General features: G+C 41.6%; 2 protein-coding genes across 2 annotated transcripts; both read left to right on the top strand.

The window, feature by feature from the left end:
* Positions 1–520: 520 nt before the first annotated feature.
* LOC148195273 (uncharacterized) lies at positions 521–5,361 on the top strand. Its single transcript, XM_088094223.1, has 12 exons — positions 521–2,078; positions 2,180–2,210; positions 2,301–2,930; positions 3,015–3,140; positions 3,223–3,896; positions 3,970–4,051; positions 4,126–4,215; positions 4,305–4,427; positions 4,506–4,634; positions 4,726–4,829; positions 4,914–5,004; positions 5,077–5,361. Exons 2-12 carry the CDS (start codon positions 2,190–2,192, stop codon positions 5,176–5,178), a joined length of 2,172 nt encoding a protein of 723 aa, XP_087950349.1. The 5' UTR covers positions 521–2,078; positions 2,180–2,189; the 3' UTR covers positions 5,179–5,361.
* Positions 5,362–16,462: 11,101 nt separating this feature from the next.
* LOC148195272 (protein FAR1-RELATED SEQUENCE 5-like) lies at positions 16,463–19,021 on the top strand. The gene is made up of 2 exons (XM_088094097.1): positions 16,463–18,783; positions 18,869–19,021. Exons 1-2 carry the CDS (start codon positions 16,597–16,599, stop codon positions 19,019–19,021), a joined length of 2,340 nt encoding a protein of 779 aa, XP_087950223.1. The 5' UTR covers positions 16,463–16,596.
* Positions 19,022–26,999: the final 7,978 nt, after the last annotated feature.

Here is a 26,999-nt window from a genome sequence, read left to right as displayed (position 1 = left end):
TCTACAAATTAAAAAAAATGCTCAAAGAAAACTCAAAATGAAGGTAGCGGCTGGACTGCACCAAAGTAAAAGTCACCCTTCCTTCCAATGAAAAAAAGTGATATAGGTCTTCTCCGTGGCCTCTGATGCACAACGTCCTCCAAACCAAAAAGGAAAATGAGCCTCCAAGTGGACGTGCAGGCCGTGACACTTGTTGGACGTGAAGGCTTGTTGAACGTGAATCAGCCCACCTTGTGCTACTGCTTCTGCTTTGGGCCGTGGCAGTTGCTGTGTGCATCTTCTCCAATCAATCAATCACCCATGTGCTTCCTAAAGCACACCCATCAGCGCACGTGGTGCTTTTTTCCAGCCCAAGCCGAATGTTCTCCTCTCTATGTGCACCCCCCATTGCTTTTCTTCCAGCGTGCACACTGTAACACCCCTTACGGAGTGCCACTAGAAAATAACAAAATCAAAAATTTTACGCCAGTTTTTTTTTTTAAAAAACATCCCGGAAAAAAAACCTCAAAAGTATAAGCGTCTTACAACATAAGGTTCAAACCTTACAATTATCAAATTCATTATTCAAAAACATAGAATTACTTTAAAACATGATAAATTCCCCATAGTTATTCCCATAACTCTCGTCGTGCTACTCCATCTCTGCCTCATCTGCAATGCCCTCTACTCATGTACAAGTACGATCATCGTAGGTGGAACCACAACCACAAAAGGAAAGGATGAGTGAGTAACTAAGAACCTAACATAGCATATAATTTCAATATCAAAACATCATAACATAGACGATCCTAGTCACAACCTTACAATACAATACAATATTCAACTCATAACTCAGATCATCACCACCCAGACTAACATAGTCATAACATTACAATTCATCACGGTATTCGAAACAATGACTCAGATCATTCTCACAAGCTTTTGTTGTTTCCTTGAATTTTGTCGTACGAAACCTGTTTCGCAAAACAGGGTGATTCGAGCCGTCTTCCATCGCAACTTCAGACCTATCTCCCTGACTCCTCAAGGAATTACGAGTAAAATCTTCGGTTGGACACACCCACCGAGCACTATACTCACACTAGCCGAAGTCATTAGGCGAGACATCCAACCCTCTCTAGTCCTAGCGCACGATGATAGGGTAACACTCGAATCTCAGTCTCTGCAGAGAACTCGACACACTATCGTATCGCAATACGAACACCATCGGTTCGACAAAAATTCTAAGGAAATGACAGAACGTTTGCTCTCACAACTTCACCATCACAACCATCATCATCATATATAAAGTCTACCAAATTCATTGACTAACAAATAATTAAATAACTTAATTTAATTATTTATCCTACTATCGCACCCCCGTGAAATTACTAATTTCACACTTCCATAAACTATAACAACATTTCTAGTGCACCCCACTTTTACTAAATTCCCAACACCAAAGAAAACACCTAATTTCAATACACCCCTTTTTACTCTAAACACACTCCCTTCTACATCCAACTTTTCAAGTGGGTCCCAAGGCTATTAAATTATATTTTCTCTCACCAAGTGAACCCCACTTAAAATATTCTTTTCTCATCAAAACTCTCTCTCTCCTTTAGCCACTTTTTACGTAGGAAAATGTTATTTGGACAACAAAAGTTTGACACAGTTTTGACAACGGCCACGTGGCAGCTGTGCATTGGCTCAGTGAATTGAAAATAAACCAGAGAAAGGGAACCGGGGCGAGGGGTATTTTGGGTTTTCTAGATTAAATTTTTAAGATTTGGGAGTTGGCGGTTTAGGGTGCGAAAGACGTTCGTTCGAGCCTTGCTTCTTCTCCTTCGTTCAAGCCTTCTCTCTCGTCCGTCTTCTCTCTCGCTGTGTGGTCCTTCTTCTCGTTCGTTGAAGCCTTCGTTCTCTTTCCGTCTTCGAAGCTTCCATCCTCGGTTTCGTTCTCTCCTCCTTCTTCAAAACGTGCGTTGAAACCTTGGAGGATCTCTGTGGCTGTGTGTTCCATCTTTACCCTACCCACAGCGTTCAACCCTTCCATCCTTTGTGTGGGTCTGTCGTCGAAAGAGAAACCCTTACATTTTGGTGTAAGTAAAAATGGGCGAGCCCTGACATTGTGTTTTACTCTGTGTTTTTGGTTTTCATTAAGTTGAATGATATAACTGAGTGTGGAATGTTGTCTTGTTAGGGTCGTTGCAATGGAAGGGAAAAAAGCAAGTGTAAGAAAAAAATTAAATTTTTTGTTTATATATTATTTAATTATCTTACGGATTGTAGTTAGTAATAAATTTTTATGATTTTTTTTGTAGTGGCGACTTCTTATCTCGATGGATTCATCGATAATTATTGAAATGAATCGTTTACTCCGACAGTGTCATGTGGATCGGATTAGGATGACACCATTTATGTGGTGTTTGAATATTAATAACCCTGTGGAGGTTAATTTAAAATTATTGAAGGTTATGGTTAGCAGGTGGGTTGGAAATGATAACAGTTTTAGAGTTAGTCAAAAGTTGGTGCCCTTTAGAGTTGTTGATGTGTTGATGAGCTTAGGTTTAGAAATAGGTGGTTTAGAGATTCCCTTTGATGAAGTAGTTGGTGGATTGGTTGGTGAAAGTTTCAAATCAAAAACCATCAGTTTGAAGGACTTGACAGACATGTTTAATGTCATTGTTGATGATAAAAACATTGAAGTCGATGTAGTGTGTAGGTTATATATATTAGTTTGTTTGGTTGTTTTCTATTTCCCTAGGAAATCAAGGCATGTTTGTAACATGCCTTTTGGAGTGTTAGATGACTTAGATCGTTTGTGTCTATATGATTGGTGCACCGGTGTACATAAACACATTGTAGAGAATTTAAATAAATGTAAGAAGAAAATTATGGGAGCAGGTATCCCCCAGTCAGTCACTCTCAGTGGCAATGTGGCAGTGTTGCAGGTAATATGATATGTAGTTCACTATTTTGATGTAGTGTAGAACATTGTGAATTATGTTTGATGAAATAATTTTATGATATTTTAGGCTTGGGCGGTTGAGAGACTTTCTTTGCATGGTCATCCTTCGCACCGGTTTTTCCCGCGCATAATGAGATGGTTCCCGTTTAAATCAAGGATCGAAAAAATTGAAAATATTTTTATGACCGGAGATGTAAGTGTTTTGTTTTTCGTTATTTTGTGTGTTAAAATGGATTGTCTATTTTGTCTGAATTTGTTGTGTGCTATTGGTGCAGTTAAATATGGAGTGGTATATACGAAATGAAGATCGTCATAGGCCGAAAATCCGTGCAGCTTTCAACATGGATGACGGAGGAATGAGTGAAGGATCCTTTGGTGAAGGATCCAAGGTTGACAAAGACGATGATGAAGACGAAAGCTCTGATGACGGGGCATGGGAAGCAGGTGCGGAGGAGAGATTGAGGAAAAATAACGAACATATCAGAGCATTGAATGCCAAGATTGGAGTTCTGACTAGGGAGCTATTTGAAATTTATCAAACTCCAATCTTTCATGAAGAAGATGCATGTGGCACTGATGAAGAGGTTGGGGGTGGAGTTGATGAAGGACATGGAGTTGGAGGTGAGGAGAATGCTGAAGTTGGGGCAGAAGAAGAAGGTGATGGACATGGAGTTGGAGGTGAGGAGAATGCTGAAGTTGGGGGAGAAGAAGAAGGTGATGGAAATGAAGTTGATGACCCCCTAGGTGCACATGCTGAAGTAAGAGGGGATGATGAAACTGTTGGTAACATTAATTTTATTGAAATAGATGATGATGCTGATGAAGAAGAACGGGAGGTCGTGCCATTGGCTATACCCCCATTGCGGAGTTTTGTTGGTGATCCAAGCACTAGTGTTGATTTAAACCAATTGTATACAGCAGTGAGCATCAGAGAGATTTACGTACACAGGTATATGGTATGAATTGTAGTTGTGGTTGAGGAATATGTATTGTTTGTGATTGACTAATATTTGTATGTTTAGGGTTGTAAGCGAAATAATTGGCCAAAGCTTGAGCACGACTTCAATTTATACTTTGGCCCCAATGAAACACGTTGATAACATGGTTAGTATTGTCACATTTGGTTGTGTTTCATGTTTTAGTCTATGTTAGTAATGTGAAATTTTTTTATTGTCTAGGTGGTGTTGTTTGCTTCTACGATCTTTATGTACTTTGAGAGAAGGTTGTGCGGTGTTGTTAAGAGGATTCATTTTAGTCCGTTATACTCGGTAAATATAATTTGATATTGTATCATATTTATGATTGAAGAAAGGATTTTTGATGGAATTTTTATTGATGATTTTGAATTTGTCCACAGCACCATATTCTTACAGATTATAGGAAACGTCCACAGAATCGCCATGTATTCACGCTTCATAACTATAACAGTTATTTGCGTTCCGATCATTTTGGACTTGAAGAATTACTCACAGCGGACTTTGTGAGTAACCTTGAATTTGCAAATTTTGTCGACTTTTGGTTGTAAATGTGTTACTGAAATTGTTTAAATTTTTTGTAGTTGTTTCTGCCATTTGTCCACGATGATCATTGGTGGTGTTATTCAGTGAAATTGAGGTCAATGGAGATTTTTGTGATTGATTCATTGGGGAAGGGGATTAGAGACCGCAAAAGGATAGACACAGCCGTTGTAAGATTCGACATCTTTCATTGTTGATTACCATGTGATTATGACATAACCCTGTATTGTTTAACTATTTATTGTATTTGTTAACTGGTAGGCTGAAAATATGGCACGGTTATTTTGCATCCTGATGAATACACCGGAAGGTAGTATTGGTCCTTTGACAGTTAAACAAGCAAATATCCCATCCCAACCAAACTTGTAAGTTTCTTCAACTGTACTGCCGGATTATATTGTGATGTATATGGGCAAAAGTAATCTGATGTTGTCGGTATATTATTTCAGACATGATTGTGGAGTAATAATATTGAAAGCAATGGAAATCTGGGATGGAGATGAAAAATACAACGGGAAAAGCATGCCTGAATATACAAATGTAAGTTGGAACTGTGTGTTTGATAATATTCTTGTATGTCCTGGTTTCTAATGTGGAAAATGTTGATTTCAGGAGGAGCTGCTTGGGATTAGAAAGAAATATGTGTGTGACTGGATCCTGGACAACGACAACATTAGAAGAATGGAAGCCCTACAGCTATACGGCATTGTCTAGGATTGCTAAGAAATTATCAAATTTTGACATGTATAAGATGTTCAAATATGTACCTAATGTTATTTGACAATTTTGACATGTATAAGCTGTTCAAATATGTACCTAATGTTATTTGACAATGTACAGTATGTGTTTGTAATAAGATTAGTGGTTGGATTTCGAAATGAATTGTTTTTACTTTGCGTTTGTGTTTGTTATAATGACAAAATTAGGGATTGAAAAATGAACGCAGCATTAAAATAAAAATTTGAAAAGTACGAGACCATTTTCACTAAAATTAATGGTAATTAATGGGAAGGATTTGATCAACTTCTGAGTGGGGAGATGGGTGTTGGCCATTGATGTGAACGCAAGAAGCGTGATACACGGGGCCCAAGGCCAATTAGTTTAGTATAGTATTTCTTTTACTTTTATTAAAAACATGTGTAAAAGGTGTTAGGCATGTGCTAGATAGGAGGGACTTTTAGTCCTATATATAGACATGCCACCACCTCTTGTAAGGTACTTTTGAGAATAATGAATTAAACTTTCTGTAGAGAGAACTCCAGAATTTAATTCCCTTGAAAGTCAAGGGTAGAGAATCCCAAAGGATCTCCTCTAGCCACCTTCCATCTCACGTTATCATTCTCTCATTTTCCATTATCCGAATCTCTCTCCTCCGTAGCATCATATCACGCCAGTTTCACCAATTGCTAGCTTCCTCGTGGCTTTCATCAGGTCTACTGCCACGCGTACCTTTTTCATCACGAGATACCATCAGCATCGATTCCATATCCTCAGTTCGCGTCCGCACCTAAGTTTTCTCTCTCGAAAGCTCTTCAACCACAACCTCATCCTCATCATCGCTGAACCTTCACCGAACATCATCAGGAGCCTAGGTTTTCTTCCGCCTCTAGGTTATTTCTCAGATTTCCTTCAGTTCCATCGGTCAGATCTTCTTCTCCATCCTTCAAATCTGCTTCCGCTTCAAACCCTAAGTTTTCAACCGAACAAACCTCGAATCTATGGTTTGTTCATGGCTGTTCATCTTCGACTCCAAATCCTAGGGTTCTTGAGTAAATTTGGTTCTTCTGCTGTTTCTCGGATTTTCATCTCGATCGAATCCAGATTTCTCATCGTTTCCGGATTTAGCTCAAGCCGTCAGCTATCAAGTGGTAATCAGAGCTCAGGTTCTCCGCGCTTCGAAAGCTAAGTATCTCTCCATTGATTCGCGTCTCTGATCTGAGTTTAAGTTTCTTGCGTTGTTATGAAATTCACGAGTTGTTTCGATTCTGTCTTGATCTTATTCATTCGTGTTGAATCTCTTCAATATTCGTGTTGTTCATTATGATTCCTTCTCTGTCTTGTGTTGATTCATGTGTTTTTGGTCTTGATCTGTTCATTAGGTTTCTGCTTGAGTCATTTCTTGTATGCTAACCTTGTTTTGGTTGTGTCTTTCATCATCTTAATCGGTCCAAATTTTTGTTGAGTCATTTTCATTGATGAATCATATTCTGTCATGTTTACAGTCATGTTTAATTGCTTAAAATGTCATAAATTTTGTGTTCAAAGCTGTGTTGAGTTTTTTCTGAGATTCTGGAATATATGATCAGTGGCTATACACCATATGAGCTATGATACCTTCATTGTGAGCTCGGGTGCATGCAAAAGTGACCGTAATCTCAGATTTAACGTACTGTTGATGTGTATTTTGATTTGCGTTTATTGTCATGGCCAATACATATTATTTTGGTGATAAAATGATTGAATGAGTTAGTATCAGGTGCACACCACTTAAGCCATAAATTGCTGAAGCAAATAGCTTGGTGGCATCTTGTGAACACTCCAATAGTATCAAAGTTGCAGTTGACCGATCTGCATTATCTTGTTTGAGTCTAGTTTTTTTGTTTTAAAATCTGTTCTGGCATATAGATCATGCTGGAAATCTTGCATTAACTTCCTTGTGTCGTGTTTAAGCTTCAAATTGCTGTTTTAAAGTCATTTTCATCAATAATTTGTCAATTGACTCCATAAAACTTAAAACTGGTGGTGTAGTTGAGCTGTTTGATTGCATAATTGGCTATTGCAAGTTCAATTTTCGAATTACTACTTTCTGCATCCAACTTTAGAGCAAAACAAGTTGTTTTGATATTTCAAACATGATGCAATAGCTTAATTCGAGTTATATCAGCCTTTGTGCAATTTCACCTTTGAAACCCCAAATTTTAAGTTCAAATTTTTTGTACAAGTTGGAACTGCAGTGCTGAATTTTCTTGTGAATTAGATCATTTCAAGAGGACTGGATTGTAGCAATAGCAAGGATCTGTGATAAAAAAAAAATATACAGAAAGATGAATATGATATATTCAATGTAAAAAGCTTTTCAGACCTGTACAATCCAGTTGAAACCAATTTCAAAACAGATTTCAGATTTAAACATATACACTGGTTTCTTTGTGGCATTCCATTTAACAGTTTTGAAAATTCAGTTCTGTACGCTGCATGTGAATTCAGTTTCAACTTGCTGTGGGTTTTGATTTTCTTGCTTTAAAAATCTGTTCTAGCTCTATTCATTAAGTTCCATTTGAGTGCTCACTTTGATCAAAAGCTTTGTTTCTTGCTTGTCATTTGTTGGTTATCTAGTTTTGTCTCTCACATGTTAATCATGTTCTGCTGAATCATAATTGGATCTTTTATTTGCTTTATTAATCTGATCTCAAGTCAGTTGCTCTGCTGTTTTTGTCATTCCATTACCTTGTTTATCTTAGCCATTTTCCTGATTGAGAAATCTGATTCCATTCTGGTTTTTGGGATTTGAAAGAAGGTAAGTGTGAATGGTAGCATATTAGGTGGTAGTGATCCACAGGATTCTCTGGCCTAGACTGAAAATTTTTCTTTTAAACTTTTCATTTGAGTGTTTTAAATTTTTAAAGAGAAACCTCAGTGCTGTGAGCTTTGTAAGGCTAATTTAGCCTAAATTCGTTGGCATTTGCATGAGAGTTCAGTTTCAATTAACCATTTGTTGACTGTGTTTATTGTGCAGGAAAAGAAATTGGAGTAATTACATTGGATCAGCTGTGCTTTATTTCAACTGCAATCACTGTTATTTTCAGTTGATTACTTATTGCCTGGTGATGCTATTTGTGCTTGTGAATGTTAAACTGTCATTGCACTCATTTTAGTTTCAAACATTGCTTGCTGAATTCATTGATATACTCACTGTTTTGAAAGTGAATTGTTGATTTTATGGTTTAATTGGGCATGTTGAATGTTGCTTCTGATTTAATAAAGACCTATGGGACTTGGTAGATGCATAGGAATTGCAAATAATGTGCTGATTGTTTTATGATCATTTCTGGAATTGCAAGAACACTGTTTTAAAACTGCCAATTTCTGATTTGCCTCACAATACTCTGTCCATTGATTTGATTAGCATGGTCCACTGATTTCTGAATTAGTTTAGGACATTATTCTTGACTGGTTTGGTCCATTGTTTCTGTCCAGTGTAATTCATTGAATTGTTGAAAAGGCTGCTCTAGTCATAATCAGTTGTGTATCAATCTGTTTTAATTACCAATGTATCAACCAGTTTTCACAAGTGATTAAAGCACCTAAATTCCAGTTCTGACTTGGTGGTTGAATTAATTAGGTGGTTATTTTCTGCATTGAATTACATCCAATCTGATTTAATTCACTGTGCTGGATTCTGTTGCTGGATTCTGTTGAGATTTAGGTCTGCAGAGCTGATGTGAATGAATCATTAGTTGAGCAGAATATTATTGAAGAAACAGTAGCAGGAACACTTCAGTGTGGATCTTGAAACAGGCTAGAAACAACCATTCAAATAGGGAAGTTGTCTAACTTACCTTTGTTGTGAATTGCTATTCTGTTTTAGCTTGTAAGTGATGTAAGTGATAATATTGAATGAATATCCTGCTGATTTTGGTTGAAATTTAACTGTGCAGAATACTTGGAACAGTTTGAGAGTTTAGTTTAAGCACTTCATGTGGAAGCTTTGAACTAAAGTGAGTTTAATTGAACAGCAGCATAATTCTGAGTGGAAAGCTTGGAAAGCTTGTGCAGCCAAGAGAAAGGGAAGTTCTTACTGCCCTATATCTTCTTTTACAATCTGTTTTAACCAAGTGAATACTCACAACAGTTTTTGTGCATTTGTGATTATAGGATTGACCAGAAGCTAGATTGCCCAAGTTATCCCGCAACAAGAAATTGAAGCAATAGGAGTGTACGTATTTTTGGCACAAGGACTGGCATCCAAAAGTGGATTGTAGCTGAACCAGACCAGACGTGACAGCTGTTTGAATCTTTTGTAAATTGTTTTCTTCATTTTATGTGTAATAGGTTTTTGTGTTAGCTTTCTTTTAATATCAGTGTAAAAGGCCATTCAAAGTCCAAGTGTCTTGGAAGAGTCCTTGGTGCTCTTTCAACTCTTGGCAAAACTTTTCTTGTTTGTGTTTAATTTTTAGTGTCTTACGTTTAGGGTGATTTTAGGCTAAAAGGGATTAAACTCTAAGCCTTGTCACATTAGAGTCCGCAAAGTCTCATTTATTAGTGTTTAATTGTTGTGATTGTTTGTGAGTTGTGTCCTTTGATTTTAAAAGTGATTTTAGTTTAAAGGGTAACTAGTAGTAACCTAAGACATTTCTGGCAAGGTAAGACTTGGTACTTAAGCAGTCTTCATGACTCACCTCTCTTACCTGGGACTTGTCTAAGTGTGAATCTTGTATATCTTTTACACTAGAAAACTTTTAGAAACAAAGATGTCTTGTTATCCATATAGGTCTTCTAGGAATTTTAATTTTGATAAGCAACTTAGTTACAAAGGAATCAAAAGAGAACATGATAAAGCTAGAAGGAAGTCTTGTTCATCTTATGAATTTGATAGGATTGAAGATGATTTGTATAAAAAAGCTAGTGAAAATATTCCATTCTTTGGTGATGATATTGGTGCATTAACATACCTAGCTTGGGAAAAGGAAATTAATGACATGCATTCATTCATGGTGAGAAAAAGTAAATATGAATCCTTCTATTCTAAAGATGATGAATCTTATATTCTTAATCTTTACACTTCTAGTTTTAAAAAGCATGCAAGAGAGTGGTGGGATGATAGGCAATATCATGTTAAGATAGGTAGAAAATATCCCATTTATGATTGGAATGAATTGAAAGCTTGTATGAGAAGAAAGTTTGTGCCTCGAGAAATTGAAAGAAACTTAGAACTTATGAGAGAGCTTATTAGAGAAGGTGAGTCATTCATTCAAAATTTAAGTGGGTTCTCTCGTAGGGAAAGTGAGTTTCTAGAAAAACTTAAGAGGCTATGGGAAGAGACAAGCAAATATAGAATTGAGAGATTAAAAAGAGAAAAAGAAAGAAGAGAAGAGGAAGAACGAAATAGAAGAGAAGAGGAAGAAAAAGAGAGAAGAGAGAGAAGAGAAGAAGAGAAAAGAAGAGAGCAAGAAAGAAGGGACGAAGAAGAAAGAGAAAGAAGAGAAAGAAGCGAAGAAGAGAAAAGAAGAGAGAAAGAGAGAAAAGAAGCACAAAGAAGAGAAAAGGAAGAAGTTGAAAGAATAGAAATGGAAGAAAAGAAAAAGCAACTAAGGGTCACATCTCCTCCTATCCTAGAAGCTAGACTCTTAAGGGGAGGTTTTCTATCCTATCACTTTTCTCCATTTATATTTGAAATTTCAAAATTTCACTTTTCTTTCAAAGAATTGACCACTCCATCTTTAAAAATGTTATCACTTTCAACACATGCAAAGTTCCAACGTGGGTTATGGTTACCTTTATGGTTACCAATAACTCAAGATACAAATAAAATTTCAAATGAAGAAAGGTTTCTTTGTTATAATAAAATTAAAAATTTCAAAATTTGGAACCCTTCTTCTACACATATTATTTTATATATTTTATTGGGTCAAAGAAAACTCATTAGAGATATGTTTGATGCTTATTGCAGATGGATATTTGACCCAGGAGGAACCCTTATGAAGCTAACAAAAATAAGTCTTCAAAAGCACCATCAGATTTGAGGACAAATCCTTTCCAAGGGGGAGGGGATGATACACGAGGCCCAAGGCCAATTAGTTTAGTATAGTATTTCTTTTACTTTTATTAAAAACATGTGTAAAAGGTGTTAGGCATGTGCTAGATAGGAGGGACTTTTAGTCCTATATATAGACATGCCACCACCTCTTGTAAGGTACTTTTGAGAATAATGAATTAAACTTTCTGTAGAGAGAACTCCAGAATTTAATTCCCTTGAAAGTCAAGGGTAGAGAATCCCAAAGGATCTCCTCTAGCCACCTTCCATCTCACGTTATCATTCTCTCATTTTCCATTATCCGAATCTCTCTCCTCCGTAGCATCATATCACGCCAGTTTCACCAATTGCTAGCTTCCTCGTGGCTTTCATCAGGTCTACTGCCACGCGTACCTTTTTCATCACGAGATACCATCAGCATCGATTCCATATCCTCAGTTCGCGTCCGCACCTAAGTTTTCTCTCTCGAAAGCTCTTCAACCACAACCTCATCCTCATCATCGCTGAACCTTCACCGAACATCATCAGGAGCCTAGGTTTTCTTCCGCCTCTAGGTTATTTCTCAGATTTCCTTCAGTTCCATCGGTCAGATCTTCTTCTCCATCCTTCCAATCTGCTTCCGCTTCAAACCCTAAGTTTTCAACCGAACAAACCTCGAATCTATGGTTTGTTCATGGCTGTTCATCTTCGACTCCAAATCCTAGGGTTCTCGAGTAAATTTGGTTCTTCCGCTGTTTCTCGGATTTTCATCTCGATCGAATCCAGATTTCTCGTCGTTTCCGGATTTAGCTCAAGCCGTCAGCTATCAAAGCGTGGAGTGACCCGTGATGAGTTGGGGGAGGAACATGTGCAAGGAATGAGTGAGAGTGTTGAAAAAAGGGTCTGGTAATCGTTTACAGCACCCCTGTAAACGATTACCCGAGAGAAAATGGGAATTTGTACAGAAAGTCCAACACAGGTACTCAGTCAGATGAACAGGGGTCACCATTGGGAAAAAAACTGAGTTTTAGGCACTTCTGCACCTGTCTGAGGCTTGTGCATGTGTTCCAGTGGTGGGAGAGGGTGGATGGTGATGTGATGTGAGTCCAAGGAGTGTGGGGTGACCCCTCATGAGTTGGAGGAGGAAGCTGTGCAAGGAATGAGTGAGAGTGTTCAAAAAAGGGTCTGGTAATCGTTTACAGCACCCTTGTAAACGATTACCCGAGAGAAAATGGGAATTTGTACAGAAAGTCCAACACAGGTACTCAGTCAGATGAACAGGGGTCACCATTGGGAAAAAAACTGAGTTTTTGGCACTTCTGCACCTGTCTGAGGCTTGTGCATGTCTTCCAGTGGTGGGAGAGGGTGGATGGTGATGTGATGTGAGTCCAAAGAGGGTGGGGAGACCCCTCATGAGTTGGGGGAGCAACCTGTGCAAGGAATGAGTGAGAGTGTTCAAAAAAGGGTCTGGTAATCGTTTACAGCACCCCTGTAAACGATTACCCGAGAGAAAATGGGAATTTGTACAGAAAGTCCAACACAGGTACTCAGTCAGATGAACAGGGGTCACCATTGGGAAAAAAACTGAGTTTTTGGCACTTCTGCACCTGTCTGAGGCTGGTGCAGGTGTTCTAGTGGTGGGAGAGGGTGGATGGTGATGTCATGTGAGGCCAAGGAGTGTGGGGTGATCCCTCATGAGTTGGAGGAGGAAGCTGTGCAAGGAATGAGTGAGAGTGCTGAAAAAAGACTCTGGTAATCATTTACAGCACCCCTGTAAACGATTACCCGAGAGAAACTGGGAATTTTTACAGAAAGTCCAACACAGGTACTCAGTCAGATGAACAGGGGTCACCATTGGGAAAAAAACTGAGTTTTAGACACTTCTGCACCTGTCTGAGGCTTGTGCATGTGTTCCAGTGGTGGGAGAGGGTGGATGGTGATGTGATGTGAGTCCAAGGAGTGTGGGGTGACCCCTCATGAGTTGGGGGAGGAAGCTGTGCAAGGAATGAGTGAGGGTGTTCAAAAAAGGGTCTGGTAATCGTTTACAGCACCCCTGTAAACGATTACCCGAGAGAAAATGCCAATTTGTACAGAAAGTCCAACACAGGTACTCAGTCAGATATACAGGGGTCACCATTGCGAAAAAAACTTAGTTTTAGGCACTTCAGCACCTGTGTGAGGCTTGTGCAGGTGTTCCAGTGGTGGGAGAGGGTGGATGGTGATGTGATGTGAGGCCAAGGAGTGTGGGGTGACCCCTATTGAGTTGGAGGAGGAAGCTGTGCAAGGAATGAGTGAGAGTGCTGAAAAAAGACTCTGGTAATCGTTTACAGCACCCCTGTAAACGATTACCCGAGAGAAAATAGGAATTTGTACAGAAAGTCCAACACAGGTACTCAGTCAGATGAACAGGGGTCACCATTGGGAAAAAAACTGAGTTTTAGACACTTCTGCACCTGTCTGAGGCTTGTGCATGTGTTCCAGTGGTGGGAGAGGGTGGATGGTGATGTGATGTGAGTCCAAGGAGTGTGGGGTGACCCCTCATGAGTTGGAGGAGGAAGCTGTGCAAGGAATGAGTGAGAGTGTTCAAAAAAGGGTCTGGAAATCGTTTACAGCACCCCTGTAAACGATTACCCGAGAAAAAATGGGAATTTGTACAGAAAGTCCAACACAGGTACTCAGTCAGATGAACAGGGGTCACCATTGGGAAAAAAACTGAGTTTTTGGCACTTCTGCACCTGTCTGAGGCTTGTGCATGTGTTCGAGTGGTGGGAGAGGGTGGATGGTTATGTGATGTGAGTCCAAGGAGGGTGGGGAGACCCCTCATGAGTTGGGGGAGCAACCTGTGCAAGGAATGAGTGAGAGTGTTCAAAAAAGAGTCTGGTAATCGTTTACAGCACCCCTGTAAACGATTACCCGAGAGAAATTGGGAATTTGTACAGAAAGTCCAACACAGGTACTCAGTCAGGTGAGCAGGGGTCACCATTGGGAAAAAAGCTGACTTTTATGCTAATCTGCACCTGTCTGAGGCATGTGCAGGTGTTCCAGTGGTGGGAGAGGGTGGATGGTGATGTGATGTGAGGCCAAGGACTGTGGGGTGACCCCTCATGAGTTGGAGGAGCAACCTGTGCAAGGAATGAGTGAGAGTGTTCAAAAAAGAGTCTGGTAATCGTTTACAGCACCCCTGTAAACGATTACTCGACAGAAATTGGGAATATGTACAAAAAGTCCAACACAGGTACTCGGTCAGGTGAACAGGGGTCACCATTGGTAACAAATTTTACTTTTATGGTAATCTGCAACTGTCTGAGGCATGTGCAGGTGTTCCAGTGGTGGGAGAGGGTGGATGGTGATGTGATGTGAGGCCAAGGACTGTGGGGTGACCCCTCATGAGTTGGAGGAGCAACCTGTGCAAGGAATGAGTGAGAGTGTTCAAAAAAGAGTCTGGTAATCGTTTACAGCACCCCTGTAAACGATTACCCGAGAGAAATTTGGAATATGTACAAAAAGTCCAACACAGGTACTCAGTCAGATGAACAGGGGTCACCATTGGTAACAAAATTGACTTTTAGGCACCATTTTGTATGACATAAATAAATTCATTATAACACACCATTAATAGAGATTCAGTTACACAACATACAGAACAAAATCATACATTGTACGTTTCAAATATTACAGTTATCCATGAAATACTTATAATGGTGTTCATATAAAATTACAGTTATCCTAAACCCACTATTGGTTGTCTGCTTGATTGGACATTGATGGTTGGTCAGTTGGACGGACAAATTTGCGGAGGAGGTCATCCACATTGAGTTCCTTCTCTGCCCACATAGGAAGTCGAATGACAGGTTTTGGTGTCTCCTTGACAAGGTCTGTAGGAGGACAAACTTCAGCTGGAAATACCTTGACTATAGAGCGATGCGTAATATTGAGGTAGTGGTTTTGCCTAAATGCAGTGAAGGGGTGGACCTAAATGTACAAACGGAATTTGTAAGAAGAAGAACACTTAAAGACCAATAAAATAATTATGGTAGTTAAGTACAAATTTGATGGCTTACAAGATTGAGTATGATAACGGAACCAACTGCGATATTTTCTGCAATTTCAGGATCTTCAAGAGCTTTCTTGTGCAAGGAAGCCTTCATCGTGGCAGTTGGGTCCTTAAGAGTCAACTGCATATCTCCCAACCCATTGGGCTTGCACTCTTTCAATATGCAAACCACCAATGGAAGGACCTCAGCTGATTTTGCCTCTTGGAGGGAGTTAACGTTCTCGAATTTTCCATCCTTTACGAGACCTATGATAACAAAATATTAAATCAAATTACAAGTATTAAAGGTAATAATGTTGTTGGAAGCGTGTATGAGATTGAGTGTACCGTGGTGTTCAATAAACATCTGTGCCCATTTCCAAGCATTGGAGTTGAAATCTCGTTCATAGGTTGCGTCAGCAACATCACGAGCAAATTCTTGTGTGGATTTCGGTTGTTCTGTTCCCGTTCTATTCATGAAAGCTGCTTGGATGTTACCTGCAGGACCAGGAATAAGCGTTGCGGAAGCATCGCATTTTTTCAAAAACGATTCAAGGACATCATCATCATAAACAAGGTCTTCCCATGCATCCATGATTATGCAGAAATTTCCTGTCCACATAAAAATTGTAGGTTAAGGACGATACATCAGTGGGATGATTAAAGAAGTCACTCACAAGTAAACAATGGTAAACGGGTTACTGTCACCTGATTCAAGCCAACAGAATTGGTTTCTCCCCGAATTTGAAATACAAGTACGTGAACGATGAAATTATATGAAATCAATGTAACGAAAAAAATATTAATATTATATCTATTTCCATTAAGTTAACTTATTCAAATGAAGTTACATTAATTGTGGGGAGATAGTCTGATTTGATGGGTAGCCTTTAAAAGTGAAAAGCATTGATTGCGGGTTAGGAGAGAGAAACTTTTTGCTGACAACCATCAATGCATGCTTTCACAGGATAACCAAAGACGTGTATGACAAGGCAAAAATATGACCTTTGGCGGGAATACACAGCTGCGTCAACAACCAACTTTACAATCCAACGTTCACACTTATTTCCATTGACCAAGCACTTCCAGACAACTTGAACGGGTGTTCATTAAAGAGAAGGGCCAAAACGAAGTTCGGAGGGTTGGTGAGAAGCACATAAGGATCATTTATGGTGGACTTAAATGTAGAAGATGAGGTTGGTTAGGACCACTGAGCTTCATTAAAGGGCACACCATATTTCACCAGGGTACGTTGTAATAAGTTCTTCGGAAAGATTTTATTTTCATTTTTTTTGTAGTTCCCAGTGGTCATAGGGGTAACTGTGATTAGTGAATATAATTTGCTTTATCTCTAAAGGTGGATTTAATGTCAACGCACACAATGGATGGGGATCAAGGGAATGACTATAATGACAATGTTGATGAGCCCAATGAAAGTTTAATGGAGATTGACCCAACAGTGCATATGTGTTTTGACTCAATGGTTGAAGCAAAAACTTTTTACACAAACTACGCCATTAGACGTGGGTTTGGCGTGCGGACTAGAACTTCTAAAAAAGATAAAGACAACAACGTCTACTACCTCAGAATAGTTTGTTCAAGGGAGGGAAAATATGTGTCTTCGGTCAAACCAGTGGTAAAAACACTTCCAAGTCAAATTAACCAATGTGGTGCTGGGATAACCATTGCAAAGAAGGAGGACAAGTGGTTTATAAGGACCGTTGTTCTGGACCACAACCATGATCTTTGTCCAAATAACTCCAAACTATTTGCAGCCAATAGAAAGTTAAGCATGCATGCAAAACACACGTTGCAGGTCAACCACGATGCTGGAGTTAGGTTAAATAAGAGTTTCCTTAGCATTGTGAACGATGCGGGGGGATATGAAAACATGGACTTTGTGGAGCGGGACGCTCGAAACTACATTGGCCAACACAGAAGATCTTTATGTAAGGATGGTGATGGTCAGGCACTCCTACGACACTTTTCGTCAATGAAAGATAGAAATAACGAGTTCTTCTATGACATTGCTCTGGATGAAGGGAATAAAATCTGTAGTGTGTTTTGGGCTGATGCAAGAAGTCGTGCTGCATGTGAAGAATTTGGTGATGTTGTTTCCTTTGACACCACTTACTTAACAAATAAGTACGACATGCCATTTGCGCCTTTTGTTGGAGTTAACCATCATGGACACTCGATTTTACTTGGTTGTGGATTGTTGTCTTCGGAAGACACTGTCTCATTTGTCTGGTTGTTCCAATGTTGGCTAAGATGCATGCGTAATAAGACACCTCAAGGTATTATTACTGACCAATGCAGAGCAATGGCCAACGCTATTGAACAAGTGTTTCCTCATACGAGGCACAGGTGGTGTTTATGGCACATCCTTAAGAAGTTGCCTGAAAAATTGCACGGGTATAGAAATAATCCAGTTATCAAAACCGAACTACATGCGCTTATATATGATTGTATTTGTCCATCAGAATTTGAAAATGGTTGGAAGGAACTACTTACCAAACATGGATTGGAGGAAAATGAATGGCTATGTAATTTGTACGAAGAGAGACATAAATGGGTCCCGTGTTACTTGAAAAAAGATTTTTGGGCAGGCATGTCTACTACTCAGAGAAGTGAGGGAATGAATGCCTTTTTTGATGGATTTATCAATTCTACGACAACACTTCAACAGTTTGTGGTCCAATACGACAATGCACTTAGGGTAAAGGCGCAGAAGGAAATAGAAGCCGACTTCTCCTCCATGAACACCACTATTGCATGTGGTTCTCAGTCACCAATTGAGAGACAATTTCAAGTGGAATACACACATGCAAAGTTTGAGGAGGTCCAAACTGAATTCCGTTCAAGGATGAATTGTTTCATCAAAGACACCTTAAAGGAGGACTTGTGGAACACTTACACTGTAAAAGAGGAACGAATGTGGGAGGGTAATCGTGTACCGGATAAATTTTACAAAGTTCAATTTGATCCGATCACACAGACAACCACTTGCTCTTGCCACCTGTTTGAGTTTAGAGGAATTATATGTCGCCATTCCCTGTTGGTATTTGGCCAAGAAGATGTTTACAGGGTTCCCTCACAATACATTTTGAGGCGCTGGAGCAAAAACATTCGAAGAAGACACACACTAATAACAGCATCGTATAGTAATTCGACAAATGAACCACGGATGCAAAGATACAAACTGTTGTGCAAACGTTTTTATGAAATTGCTAAAGTTGCATGTGAGTCTGAGGAAGCTAGTACTGAATTGGAAAAAGAACTTAATTGTTTGGGTACAAAATTTGGATTCAATTCTTCCATGACAAATAACATCATCAGTGATGCAGGCCAACTAAGATACGATACTGGTGCATGCACGTCAATACCACTTCGTCCAGTTGGAACATCTGATGTCCTTGTACACAGTCCTGCAACTGTTAAGCGAAAAGGACGTCCACGCACAAATAGGTTGAAGTCCACTGTTGAGAAAAAAACCAAAAGAAGAAAGTCAACTTCATTGACAAACACTTCAACACCACCCACCGAACAATGCGTGAGTCATTATTTACGGTCAAAATATTTATTAAATACTTTTTAGTCTATCAATTATGTTTAACTTAGTAGTTTTGTTGTTTCAGGGCGAAAGACCAAGTAATGTTGTTGAATGTGATCACCGTGAACAATTTGAAGCGGACACTATCCACCTATCACAAGATACCGAAATGGGTCATTTTGGATTTATGTCGTTGTTGTCAGCTATACATAACAATTTCGATAACAACATCAACTGATATATACAACTTGTTTGCTGCTTATTTTGTATCTTTTTTCTGGTTTTGAAAGTTAAAATGGTCTTCCATGAAATTCCTTTAATGAATGTATGTAATGCATATGAGCACACCATGAAATTTCTGTACATCCCAATGGTGACCACTGTTCATCTGACTGAGTACCTGTGTTGGACTTTCTGTACAAATTCCCATTTTCTCTCGGGTAATCGTTTACAGGGGTGTTGTAAACGATTACCAGACCCTTTTTTGAACACTCTCACTCATTCCTTGCACAGGTTGCTCCCCCAACTCATGAGGGGTCTCCCCACCCTCCTTGGACTCACATCACATCACCATCCACCCTCTCCCACCACTGGAACACATGCACAAGCCTCAGACAGGTGCAGAAGTGCCAAAAACTCAGTTTTTTTCCCAATGGTGACCCCTGTTCATCTGACTGAGTACCTGTGTTGGACTTTCTGTACAAATTCCCATTTTCTCTCGGGTAATCGTTTACAGGGGTGCTGTAAACGATTACCAGACCCTTTTTTGAACACTCTCACTCATTCCTTGCACAGGTTGCTCCCCCAACTCATGAGGGGTCTCCCCACGCTCTTTGGACTCACATCACATCACCATCCACCCTCTCCCACCACTGGAACACATGCACAAGCCTCAGACAGGTGCAGAAGTGCCAAAAACTCAGTTTTTTTCCCAATGGTGACCCCTGTTCATCTGACTGAGTACCTGTGTTGGACTTTCTGTACAAATTCCCATTTTCTCTCGGGTAATCGTTTACAGGGGTGCTGTAAACGATTACCAGACCCTTTTTTGAACACTCTCACTCATTCCTTGCACAGGTTGCTCCCCCAACTCATGAGGGGTCTCCCCACCCTCTTTGGACTCACATCACATCACCATCCACCCTCTCCCACCACTGGAACACATGCACAAGCCTCAGACAGGTGCAGAAGTGCCAAAAACTCAGTTTTTTTCCCAATGGTGACCCCTATTCATCTGACTGACTACCTGTGATGGACTTTCTGTACAAATTCCCATTTTCTCTCGGGTAATCGTTTACAGGGGTGCTGTAAACGATTACCAGACCCTTTTTTGAACACTCTCACTCATTCCTTGCACAGGTTGCTCCCCCAACTCATGAGGGGTCTCCCCACCCTCTTTGGACTCACATCACATCACCATCCACCCTCTCCCACCACTGGAACACATGCACAAGCCTCAGACAGGTGCAGAAGTACCTAAAACTCAGTTTTTTTCCCAATGGTGACCCCTGTTCATCTGACTGAGTACCTGTGTTGGACTTTCTGTACAAATTCCCATTTTCTCTGGGGTAATCGTTTACAGGGGTGCTGTAAACGATTACCAGACCCTTTTTTGAACACTCTCACTCATTCCTTGCACAGGTTGCTCCCCCAACTCATGAGGGGTCTCCCCACCCTCCTTGGACTCACATCACATCACCATCCACCCTCTCCCACCACTGGAACACATGCACAAGCCTCAGACAGGTGCAGAAGTGCCTAAAACTCAGTTTTTTTCCAATGGTGACCCCTGTTCATCTGACTGACTACCTGTGTTGGACTTTCTGTACTAATTCCCATTTTCTCTCAGGTAATCGTTTACAGGGGTGCTGTAATCGTTTACCAGACCCTTTTTTCAACACTCCCACTCATTCGTTGCACAGGTTGCTCCCCCAACTCATGAGGGGTCACCCCACACTCTTTGGACTCACATCACATCACCATCCACCCTCTCCCACCACTGGAACACATGCACAAGCCTCAGACAGGTGCAGAAGTGTCTAAAACTCATTTTTTTTCCCAATGGTGACCCCTGTTCATCTGACTGAGTACCTGTGTTGGACTTTCTGTACAAATTCCTATTTTCTCTCGGGTAATCGTTTACAGGGGTGCTGTAAACGATTACCAGAGTCTTTTTTCAGCACTCTCACTCATTCCTTGCACAGCTTCCTCCTCCAACTCATGAGGGGTCACCCCACACTCCTTGGCCTCACATCACATCACCATCCACCCTCTCCCACCACTGGAACACCTGCACAAGCCTCACACAGGTGCAGAAGTGCCTAAAACTCAGTTTTTTTCCCAATGGTGACCCCTGTTCATTTGACTGAGTACCTGTGTTGGACTTTCTGTACAAATTCCCATTTTCTCTCGGGTAATCGTTTACAGGGGTGCTGTAAACGATTACCAGACCCTTTTTTGAACACTCTCACTCATTCCTTGCACAGCTTCCTCCTCCAACTCATGAGGGGTCACCCCACACTCCTTGGACTCACATCACATCACCATCCACCCTCTCCCACCACTGGAACACCTGCACAAGCCTCACACAGGTGCAGAAGTGCCTAAAACTCAGTTTTTTTCCCAATGGTGACCCCTGTTCATTTGACTGAGTACCTGTGTTGGACTTTCTGTACAAATTCCCATTTTCTCTCGGGTAATCGTTTACAGGGGTGCTGTAAACGATTACCAGACCCTTTTTTGAACACTCTCACTCATTCCTTGCACAGGTTGCTCCCCCAACTCATGAGGGGTCTCCCCACCCTCTTTGGACTCACATCACATCACCATCCACCCTCTCCCACCACTGGAACACATGCACAAGCCTCAGACAGGTGCAGAAGTGCCAAAAACTCAGTTTTTTTCCCAATGGTGACCCCTATTCATCTGACTGAGTACCTGTGTTGGACTTTCTGTACAAATTCCCATTTTCTCTCGGGTAATCGTTTACAGGGGTGCTGTAAACGATTACCAGACCCTTTTTTGAACACTCTCACTCATTCCTTGCACAGGTTGCTCCCCCAACTCATGAGGGGTCTCCCCACCCTCTTTGGACTCACATCACATCACCATCCACCCTCTCCCACCACTGGAACACATGCACAAGCCTCAGACAGGTGCAGAAGTACCTAAAACTCAGTTTTTTTCCCAATGGTGACCCCTGTTCATCTGACTGAGTACCTGTGTTGGACTTTCTGTACAAATTCCCATTTTCTCTGGGGTAATCGTTTACAGGGGTGCTGTAAACGATTACCAGACCCTTTTTTGAACACTCTCACTCATTCCTTGCACAGGTTGCTCCCCCAACTCATGAGGGGTCTCCCCACCCTCCTTGGACTCACATCACATCACCATCCACCCTCTCCCACCACTGGAACACATGCACAAGCCTCAGACAGGTGCAGAAGTGCCTAAAACTCAGTTTTTTTCCAATGGTGACCCCTGTTCATCTGACTGACTACCTGTGTTGGACTTTCTGTACAAATTCCCATTTTCTCTCAGGTAATCGTTTACAGGGGTGCTGTAATCGTTTACCAGACCCTTTTTTCAACACTCCCACTCATTCGTTGCACAGGTTGCTCCCCCAACTCATGTGGGGTCACCCCACACTCTTTGGACTCACATCACATCACCATCCACCCTCTCCCACCATTGGAACACATGCACAAGCCTCAGACAGGTGCAGAAGTGTCTAAAACTCATTTTTTTTCCCAATGGTGACCCCTGTTCATCTGACTGAGTACCTGTGTTGGACTTTCTGTACAAATTCCTATTTTCTCTCGGGTAATCGTTTACAGGGGTGCTGTAAACGATTACCAGAGTCTTTTTTCAGCACTCTCACTCATTCCTTGCACAGCTTCCTCCTCCAACTCATGAGGGGTCACCCCACACTCCTTGGCCTCACATCACATCACCATCCACCCTCTCCCACCACTGGAACACCTGCACAAGCCTCACACAGGTGCAGAAGTGCCTAAAACTCAGTTTTTTTCCCAATGGTGACCCCTGTTCATTTGACTGAGTACCTGTGTTGGACTTTCTGTACAAATTCCCATTTTCTCTCGGGTAATCGTTTACAGGGGTGCTGTAAACGATTACCAGACCCTTTTTTGAACACTCTCACTCATTCCTTGCACAGGTTGCTCCCCCAACTCATGAGGGGTCTCCCCACCCTCTTTGGACTCACATCACATCACCATCCACCCTCTCCCACCACTGGAACACATGCACAAGCCTCAGACAGGTGCAGAAGTACCTAAAACTCAGTTTTTTTCCCAATGGTGACCCCTGTTCATCTGACTGAGTACCTGTGTTGGACTTTCTGTACAAATTCCCATTTTCTCTGGGGTAATCGTTTACAGGGGTGCTGTAAACGATTACCAGACCCTTTTTTGAACACTCTCACTCATTCCTTGCACAGGTTGCTCCCCCAACTCATGAGGGGTCTCCCCACCCTCCTTGGACTCACATCACATCACCATCCACCCTCTCCCACCACTGGAACACATGCACAAGCCTCAGACAGGTGCAGAAGTGCCTAAAACTCAGTTTTTTTCCAATGGTGACCCCTGTTCATCTGACTGACTACCTGTGTTGGACTTTCTGTACAAATTCCCATTTTCTCTCAGGTAATCGTTTACAGGGGTGCTGTAATCGTTTACCAGACCCTTTTTTCAACACTCCCACTCATTCGTTGCACAGGTTGCTCCCCCAACTCATGTGGGGTCACCCCACACTCTTTGGACTCACATCACATCACCATCCACCCTCTCCCACCATTGGAACACATGCACAAGCCTCAGACAGGTGCAGAAGTGTCTAAAACTCATTTTTTTTCCCAATGGTGACCCCTGTTCATCTGACTGAGTACCTGTGTTGGACTTTCTGTACAAATTCCTATTTTCTCTCGGGTAATCGTTTACAGGGGTGCTGTAAACGATTACCAGAGTCTTTTTTCAGCACTCTCACTCATTCCTTGCACAGCTTCCTCCTCCAACTCATGAGGGGTCACCCCACACTCCTTGGCCTCACATCACATCACCATCCACCCTCTCCCACCACTGGAACACCTGCACAAGCCTCACACAGGTGCAGAAGTGCCTAAAACTCAGTTTTTTTCCCAATGGTGACCCCTGTTCATTTGACTGAGTACCTGTGTTGGACTTTCTGTACAAATTCCCATTTTCTCTCGGGTAATCGTTTACAGGGGTGCTGTAAACGATTACCAGACCCTTTTTTGAACACTCTCACTCATTCCTTGCACAGCTTCCTCCTCCAACTCATGAGGGGTCACCCCACACTCCTTGGACTCACATCACATCACCATCCACCCTCTCCCACCACTGGAACACCTGCACAAGCCTCACACAGGTGCAGAAGTGCCTAAAACTCAGTTTTTTTCCCAATGGTGACCCCTGTTCATTTGACTGAGTACCTGTGTTGGACTTTCTGTACAAATTCCCATTTTCTCTCGGGTAATCGTTTACAGGGGTGCTGTAAACGATTACCAGACCCTTTTTTGAACACTCTCACTCATTCCTTGCACAGGTTGCTCCCCCAACTCATGAGGGGTCTCCCCACCCTCTTTGGACTCACATCACATCTCCATCCACCCTCTCCCACCACTGGAACACATGCACAAGCCTCAGACAGGTGCAGAAGTGCCAAAAACTCAGTTTTTTTCCCAATGGTGACCCCTATTCATCTGACTGAGTACCTGTGTTGGACTTTCTGTACAAATTCCCATTTTCTCTCGGGTAATCGTTTACAGGGGTGCTGTAAACGATTACCAGACCCTTTTTTGAACACTCTCACTCATTCCTTGCACATGTTGCTCCCCCAACTCATGAGGGGTCTCCCCACCCTCTTTGGACTCACATCACATCACCATCCACCCTCTCCCACCACTGGAACACATGCACAAGCCTCAGACAGGTGCAGAAGTACCTAAAACTCAGTTTTTTTTCCCAATGGTGACCCCTGTTCATCTGACTGAGTACCTGTGTTGGACTTTCTGTACAAATTCCCATTTTCTCTGGGGTAATCGTTTACAGGGGTGCTGTAAACGATTACCAGACCCTTTTTTGAACACTCTCACTCATTCCTTGCACAGGTTGCTCCCCCAACTCATGAGGGGTCTCCCCACCCTCCTTGGACTCACATCACATCACCATCCACCCTCTCCCACCACTGGAACACATGCACAAGCCTCAGACAGGTGCAGAAGTGCCTAAAACTCAGTTTTTTTCCAATGGTGACCCCTGTTCATCTGACTGACTACCTGTGTTGGACTTTCTGTACAAATTCCCATTTTCTCTCGGGTAATCGTTTACAGGGGTGCTGTAATCGTTTACCAGACCCTTTTTTCAACACTCTCACTCATTCGTTGCACAGGTTGCTCCCCCAACTCATGAGGGGTCACCCCACACTCTTTGGACTCACATCACATCACCATCCACCCTCTCCCACCACTGGAACACATGTACAAGCCTCAGACAGGTGCAGAAGTGTCTAAAACTCATTTTTTTTCCCAATGGTGACCCCTGTTCATCTGACTGAGTACCTGTGTTGGACTTTCTGTACAAATTCCTATTTCTCTCGGGTAATCGTTTACAGGGGTGCTGTAAACGATTACCAGAGTCTTTTTTCAGCACTCTCACTCATTCCTTGCACAGCTTCCTCCTCCAACTCATGAGGGGTCACCCCACACTCCTTGGCCTCACATCACATCACCATCCACCCTCTCCCACCACTGGAACACCTGCACAAGCCTCACACAGGTGCAGAAGTGCCTAAAACTCAGTTTTTTTCCCAATGGTGACCCCTGTTCATTTGACTGAGTACCTGTGTTGGACTTTCTGTACAAATTCCCATTTTCTCTCGGATAATCGTTTACAGGGGTGCTGTAAACGATTACCAGACCCTTTTTTGAACACTCTCACTCATTCCTTGCACAGCTTCCTCCTCCAACTCATGAGGGGTCACCCCACACTCCTTGGACTCACATCACATCACCATCCACCCTCTCCCACCACTGTAACACCTGCACAAGCCTCACACAGGTGCAGAAGTGCCTAAAACTCAGTTTTTTTCCCAATGGTGACCCCTGTTCATTTGACTGAGTACCTGTGTTGGACTTTCTGTACAAATTCCCATTTTCTCTGGGGTAATCGTTTACAGGGGTGCTGTAAACGATTACCAGACCCTTTTTTGAACACTCTCACTCATTCCTTGCACAGCTTCCTCCTCCAACTCATGAGGGGTCACCCCACACTCCTTGGACTCACATCACATCACCATCCACCCTCTCCCACCATTGGAACACATGCACAAGCCTCAGACAGGTGCAGAAGTGTCTAAAACTCAGTTTTTTTCCCAATGGTGACCCATGTTCATCTGACTGAGTACCTGTGTTGGACTTTTTGTACAAATTCCTATTTTCTCTCGGGTAATCGTTTACAGGGGTGCTGTAAACTATTACCAGAGCCTTTTTTCAGCACTCTCACTCATTCCTTGCACAGTTTCCTCCTCCAACTCATGAGGGGTCACCCCACACTCCTTGGCCTCACATCACATCACCATCCACCCTCTCCCACCACTGGAACACCTGCACAAGCCTCAGACAGGTGCAGAAGTGCCTAAAACTCAGTTTTTTTCTCAATGGTGACCCCTGTTCATTTTACTGAGTACCTGTGTTGGACTTTCTGTACAAATTCTCATTTTCTCTCGGGTAATCGTTTACAGGGGTGCTATAAACGATTACCAGAGCCTTTTTTCAGCACTCTCACTCATTCCTTGCACAGCTTCCTCCTCCAACTCATGAGGGCTCACCCCACACTCCTTGGCCTCACATCACATAACATGTTACTCAAAATGACCACTCAAACACCAACACCTTACAAACAAGCCTGCAACTTAGGAGACAAAAAAAATTACGACATTCTAAAATCGACAATGGTATTGAATACATATAATATGAGACCAATTCAAACCAAAACTCAAATTTTATATCATTGAACCAAATCGGATACATTAAACATTGTTATCTTAATCTATTTACAATGATTACAATTTTCATTACTTTCCAAATAACATTTTCAATCAACTAAATACACAGATCACTCATTTTTTATTCTAAGCACTACGGTCCCGGTGTATGGAGTCCTAAGTGCTCTTCC

This window comes from Vigna umbellata, chromosome 7 (assembly GCF_029865625.1).
Source record: "Vigna umbellata cultivar VRB3 chromosome 7, Vumbellata_1.0, whole genome shotgun sequence".
NCBI lineage: Eukaryota > Viridiplantae > Streptophyta > Magnoliopsida > Fabales > Fabaceae > Vigna > Vigna umbellata.
This window is presented reverse-complemented; position numbering and strand designations above follow the sequence as displayed.

Excerpts from the sequence above, each read along its gene's own strand:
- LOC148195273 (XM_088094223.1), top strand. The coding sequence starts at position 2,190 with ATGGAAGGGAAAAAAGCAAGT. Across the intron at positions 2,931-3,014 it reads GCAATGTGGCAGTGTTGCAG|GCTTGGGCGGTTGAGAGACT; the intron begins GTAATATGATAT and ends ATGATATTTTAG. Across the intron at positions 4,428-4,505 it reads AATTACTCACAGCGGACTTT|TTGTTTCTGCCATTTGTCCA; the intron begins GTGAGTAACCTT and ends AATTTTTTGTAG.
- LOC148195272 (XM_088094097.1), top strand. The coding sequence starts at position 16,597 with ATGTCAACGCACACAATGGATGGGGATCAAGGGAATGACTATAATGAC. Across the intron at positions 18,784-18,868 it reads CACCACCCACCGAACAATGC|GGCGAAAGACCAAGTAATGT; the intron begins GTGAGTCATTAT and ends TTGTTGTTTCAG.